This window comes from Papaver somniferum, chromosome 10 (assembly GCF_003573695.1).
Source record: "Papaver somniferum cultivar HN1 chromosome 10, ASM357369v1, whole genome shotgun sequence".
Lineage (NCBI taxonomy): Eukaryota > Viridiplantae > Streptophyta > Magnoliopsida > Ranunculales > Papaveraceae > Papaver > Papaver somniferum.
In genome coordinates this window covers 139,334,620-139,340,442 of record NC_039367.1, presented here as the reverse complement: position 1 = coordinate 139,340,442, position 5,823 = coordinate 139,334,620, and the positions used below count along the sequence as shown (strand labels likewise).

General features: G+C 36.5%; 1 protein-coding gene across 1 annotated transcript; it reads left to right on the top strand.

Annotated features, from left to right (window-relative positions):
• The first annotated feature begins 1,257 nt into the window (after positions 1 to 1,257).
• On the top strand, positions 1,258 to 4,976 carry LOC113319516 (cystathionine beta-lyase, chloroplastic-like). Its single transcript, XM_026567759.1, has 13 exons — positions 1,258 to 1,611; positions 1,713 to 1,875; positions 1,965 to 2,083; positions 2,171 to 2,241; positions 2,366 to 2,457; positions 2,546 to 2,633; positions 2,719 to 2,830; positions 3,600 to 3,696; positions 3,789 to 3,870; positions 4,094 to 4,211; positions 4,304 to 4,411; positions 4,489 to 4,591; positions 4,731 to 4,976. Exons 1-13 carry the CDS (start codon positions 1,552 to 1,554, stop codon positions 4,904 to 4,906), a joined length of 1,389 nt encoding a protein of 462 aa, XP_026423544.1. The 5' UTR covers positions 1,258 to 1,551; the 3' UTR covers positions 4,907 to 4,976.
• The last annotated feature ends 847 nt before the right edge of the window (positions 4,977 to 5,823 follow it).

Here is a 5,823-nt window from a genome sequence, read left to right as displayed (position 1 = left end):
TGGTGAAAGGTTAGTGTCCATATCTTTTCTATTTGTTACTTTCTCTCTAAATTTCAATCAGCTATAAAGTGCCCGTATCTTTTCTCTTTGTTATTTTCTCCTAAAGTAACAATCAAGTACAAAGTGCCCATGGGGCCATACATATTCTATTTGTCATTTTCTCCTTAAAATTAAGGAATTCCACTCACTTCGATGGCTATTCTTGGAAGGCAGTTCCCCAATTGTGCTTGGAAAGCTCATGAGCATTGCCCAATTGATGAAATCAAAAAAATTCAGTGACAAGGATTACTCACTTTCTAGCATTTGCTTGTTCAGCAAACACTTCTACTAGTATTCATTTGATTAAAATTTTGACAGTGAATTCCATTTGGTTTGGTTGTGAGTCTTGTGAAAAGGATTACTCACTTTCTAGTACTTTTTTCTCTGCTTGTTCAGAAACCACTTCGATGTAAAAAAATGAAAATGACAGTAAATACGCTGCATGCTCGTATTCGCATGTTTTTAACAAACATTTAGCGTGACAGGTTTTCACCAAAAATAATTGAAGTGTCCAGGTATGGGTGTGCACGACCATCCAACTAAAAATTACTCCCTCTGTTTCACAAAGACAGTGACTTTCTTAAAAATATTAAGGAGACCATACTATTTTACTTGACTACCTTAGTTACTTACCTATTTTATTTTAATAAAAATGCTAGTAATAAAAACTATCCAAAATTGGTGTGAGAATTATAAATACAAAATATAAAAGGGAAATTTAAAAGATATTGAATTTAAGAAGTATAAACTTTATAAGGAATCTAACTTTTAGAGTTAAATGTATATTTTCTTAAAAGGAATGAATGATATATTTGTTTTCTCAATTATAATAATTTCTTTAATATTTTAGATTGAGTCACCCTAAAAATGGATTTATATTAGAGAATTCATTGAAAAAGTACAAATATAAACAGAAGCTGGACACAATTTTGAAACTGACGAAAAAAAAATGGAGGACGGTCTTTCAGAAACAGAGGGAGTATTAATTCCGTGTGGAGAGGTGGGACCCTTTTTGGAACTGGATTTAGTTTAGGAGGATTAATATGATCTTATGTACTATGTTGTATGACAATGTGATGAGTCAAATGAGATTAAGTAGGATATGTGTATCCAGTCATAAAGTTAGACCAGGACCACTGGTGCCTAACAATATACTATTATTAATTAAGAAATCATCGGCATTAAGCAAGCCGTTTTCTTTTAGTGAGCCAAATAAGGAAACACAATTAATAATATAGCCTCGTAATAAACTTGTGATATACTGTCTCTGATGTGGAGGAGATATCAAGAAGAATATTCAGTATCATTTTGGATTCAGTATCTTGGATCCATCTATATATAAACATGTATAAGTTAACACACTTTTTGATCCATGCGCATTTCCAAAGCTCTCTACTGACTACAGTTGCAACAAACTCTGCACTGATTTTGGAAGATTCCTTTACTGAATATATTCCTGCAGTGGTGAATTAAGTGAAGCTGTAGGTTTCTTCTGCACAGCAGCTTGAATCGATGGCTGTGTCTACCTTCAATTCTTGTTTCTGCTCTCTTCCTACCCATCTTAATGAACAGGTTAAAAAAAATTGCATTTCTCACTGATCTCTTTCATTTTTGGGCTGTCTTTCTGTTATTTTCTTTGATTATCATTTTTTTTGTGTACTGTTGTTTTTCAGGGTGTGTTGCATGGAGTTTCTGGCAAGGGGTTCGGATCTACCAAGAAGTTGTTTCCATCTGAGTTTCCTAAGAGTTTCCAATTGCGTTGCACTAATAATAAAAGAGATCATATGGATGTTAGAACATCAGCTTTGGCTGAGAGTATCTCTGAATGTTTTGATGGTTGTGCCTCTTCTACAGATTTGCTTGATTAAGAGGGTTTTATCGCAGTTTTCTATGTATTAATTGTTGTTTGATTTGTTGTTTGGCAGATGTGGAAGTGAATGTTATGGAACCAAGTGTTTCAACAACTATAATGAATTTCGAGAACAAATTAGATCCTTTTGGTGCTTCTAGTACTCCTATTTATCAAACAGCTACATTTAAACAGGTGAGTTCTCATTTATGCATGTTTCTTGATCCGTGAATTTCAATTGTTTTAAAATTGCATGCACTTCTGCTTTCCTTTTGGCTGCAGCCTTGTGGAACAGAATATGGTCCTTATGACTATAGTAGAAGTGCAAATCCTACACGGGACATGTTGGAAAGGTCTGAATTTTTGTTTCTTTGTCAATTCCCTTTATGAATCTGGTTATGTGGATATGTGTAATTTGTTCTTGATGATTTTGCATGGGCTAGTTGTGAAGCTATTGTATTGTTGTAATATGTTCAGGCTCCTGGCCAAGCTTGATAAGGCGGATCGTGCATTTTGCTTTTCTACTGGAATGGCAGCTTTGGCTGCTGTGACCCATCTTGTTGGAAGTGGTATTTGCTCACTCCTTCTAATTTTGTTTTACTACCAATACCCATGTTCTGTTTATAGTGATTAATAAGATGAATCATTCAATTTTAGACCAAGAAGTTGTTTCTGGAAATGACATGTATGGTGGTTCGGATCGATTGCTTTCACAAGTACTTCCAGGGAGAGGTGTAGTAGTAAAGTCAGTCCACTTTCTCTTCTTGGGGTTTGATTTTGTAATTATTATCAAACGCAGGAAGCTCTAAATGAATGATTTCAATATGCAGGCGTGTGGATATGACGGATCTAAGTGCAGTTGCAGCTGCGGTCGGTCCCTGGACAAAGCTAGTGTGGTTGGAGAGTCCAACTAACCCCCGGCTTCAAATTTCTGATATAAGGGTAAGAGCTGAATATGGGTAGGATACTTGGCTAATTTTACAAAATTTCCCCAAACTATATGTTTTTTTTTTATAACGAGGCCAAGGCATTTGTAGTTGTTTTACTCAAATTTTCGTATCATGTTTGGGTATAACCTTTTAGTTTGTTTGTGTTTAAATCTCCTTATTTTAATATTTGGATTTTGTCATTTATTCTGGGTGTAGTGTTTGTACTTGGTCAGCATGTTTTAGTTTGGTCTGCTGGGTAGGTTTTTCCTAAATCACTGGACATTCTGCTTTGGGCCAGTGAGCTCTAGTCAGTGTGTTTTGTTTCCGTTGTCAGTGATTTGCACGTTTTATCTTGAAAGTTGGAAACAAGCTCACAGAGTTGAAGCGAATTTCCAAAAGACAACCGAGAACACCCCAGTTCACCGGAGAGTTTTTTAAATTGCTCACAAGTAACAGAACAAATGTTCTCAGCAGCATGTTTTGAATTCCGAAATTCCAACATTCAAGCTCCGACTTCCATGGACAATTCTGCCATTATACTCCTCAAAGGAAGCCAGGGACAACAATTCTAATTCATTCTACTTTCCCATTTCACTGTTCCCATATTCATCTATTTGTGAGATATGATTTTGGGCTTCAGTAACTCTTGATGTAGAGCAGAGGTAAAGGAGAAAGTGGATGGAACTGTCAAATCCCGAAATTAGTAGGCTATGTAATGAAGAGTTTCGAATCTTTTAGTTTATCGATTTCTTATCAAACATCTCTTCCTTTTTTATGTTCAGAAAATAGCGGAGATTGCTCATGCAAATGGTGCCATTGTGTTGGTGGATAACAGTATAATGTCCTCAGTGTTGTCTCAGCCATTAGAACTTGGAGCAGGTAATTGCAATAAAAAATTTGCAATTACATAACAATATATTGCGGCTGAGGTTCTATATTTCCTTTTACTTAATCTCCTCCATCTTTTGCAGATATTGTGATGCACTCAGCTACCAAGTTTATATCTGGGCATGCTGATGTCATGGCAGGAGTCCTTGCTGTGAAAGGAGAAAGGTTTCCGCCCTCAGCTTTAGTAGCTTTTTTGTGCATTTGATACAAAATTTCCCCATATCGAAGAAAATTACGCTTCCCTATTTGATATGTTAAATTCACTGGTTTTTGTTGGATTCACAATACAAAATGCGGATACATCCTATTCCACTCACTAATATGTGGCCCTATCCGCATTTCTAATTTTGACACATTTTTTTGTTTCCATTATCCCTTTATTCATCAGTTTGGCAAAAGAAATAGCTTTCCTGCAAAATGCTGAAGGGGCAGTTTTAGCTCCATTTGACTGCTGGATTTGCTTACGAGGAATTAAAACCATGGCTTTACGCGTTGAAAAGCAGCAGGTGCATTATAAGTCGCTGATTTTTAAGCACTAGTTTTCCTGACTACCAATTCAGTGTTGTAATTGAATTTTCCACCCTCATATGTTCCGCAGGAGAATGCTCAAAAAATTGCTGAATATCTTGCTTCTAATCCTCTGGTGAAGAAAGTTAACTATGCTGGTCTTCCCGACCATCCTGGACGTGCTCTACACTGTTCTCAGGTACAGATCCCTGTCCCAGGTTTCAGCATCCTATTACTTCTGAGACTATCTTACATATGAGCTTATTCCCTTTTCAGGCAAAGGGAGCGGGTTCTGTGCTTAGCTTTGTGACGGGTTCAGTAGCACTCTCAAAACACATCGTGGAAACTACCAAGTACTTCAACATAACAGTCAGTTTCGGTAATCATCCTCCTTCCTACTTGTTAGAGAAATTGCTGATGGTTTTTATTTTCCTTCTTCATTTTGGAGCTTGCACGGATGTCAAACTATTAATTGCTGATCTAATTTACATTTCCATTCTTCTTCTTCTTTTTTGTAGGGAGTGTGAAGTCGCTCATTAGCTTGCCTTGCTTCATGTCACATTCAGTCATACCAGCTGCAGATCGCGAGGCCAGGGGTTTGACTGAAGATCTTATTCGCATATCTGTGGGCATCGAGGATGTAAATGATTTGATTGATGACTTGGATTATGCGATTAGAACTGGACCTATATAGGAACTGCAGATTTTATTTTGATGTCTTACTTTTCGACCTATGATTGAATAAAATTTTCTTTTTTGTTCTATTCTTCATCCCTTTTCTTTATTTTGAACAAGGATGTGGTGTTTGACCTTACTGTGTACTAGTTCGATTCGTAGTCCTATTGATATCTGAGGCACTGGAAAGGAAAATGTCATACGAAAAAAAAAAAAAAAAAGATGGAAAGGAAATATACCATTCTGAATGCATGGGCATTGGCTTTAGTTTCCGAGTCTCAAACATTTGAATAATATATCTGCTTTAGTTTCCGAGTCTCAAACATTTGAATAATATATCTGCTAAGAACTACTTGTTCTGCAATTACAAATAACAACAGAGACAAACCAACCGGAATAGCCTAGTTGGTCACGGGTTTTACTCTCGTGTTAAAGGTTTGGAGCCAAGAATAAAAGAAAGAAAGAAAGAAAGAAAGAAAAAAAAGAGAGATAAAGGTCTCCATGCTTCAACCCTCTTCCCATAGAGAAAAATCCAACACGAAAACAAATCCAAAGGAGGCCAAGCAGGTTGGGAGGCACCCGCATTTGTAGCTGTAGTGAAAAGAGTGCAACCCCGCCCGCATAAGTTAACAAAACTAAATGTGCAAAATCGATTGAAAACAATGAGAAAGCTGATGAAGGGTGTGAAAGAACTCGTGGGATTAAGTGGATTTAGTTGGTACTATCAAAAAAAAAAATATGCTTATGGCCGATTCTTCTGTTTGGGACGATGCTTTGGAAGTAACTAAATAAATTCCATGGAACCATACAAATTCCAGTGGCTTTGGATACAAAAATTATACTCCCTCCGTTCTTTTTTAATAGGTCAGTTTTGTTTTTAGCGAAATTTAAGGAAATTAAGAGAACTAATCATTGAAAGTGGTCCTCATGACACTT

Bases quoted from the DNA above. Each gene is read 5' to 3' on its own strand.
- LOC113319516 (XM_026567759.1), top strand. From the start codon at position 1,552: ATGGCTGTGTCTACCTTCAATTCTTGTTTCTGCTCTCTTCCTACCCAT. The intron at 1,876-1,964 runs GTTGTGCCTCTT...GTTGTTTGGCAG, and splicing joins TATCTCTGAATGTTTTGATG to ATGTGGAAGTGAATGTTATG. The intron at 4,212-4,303 runs GTGCATTATAAG...TATGTTCCGCAG, and splicing joins TACGCGTTGAAAAGCAGCAG to GAGAATGCTCAAAAAATTGC.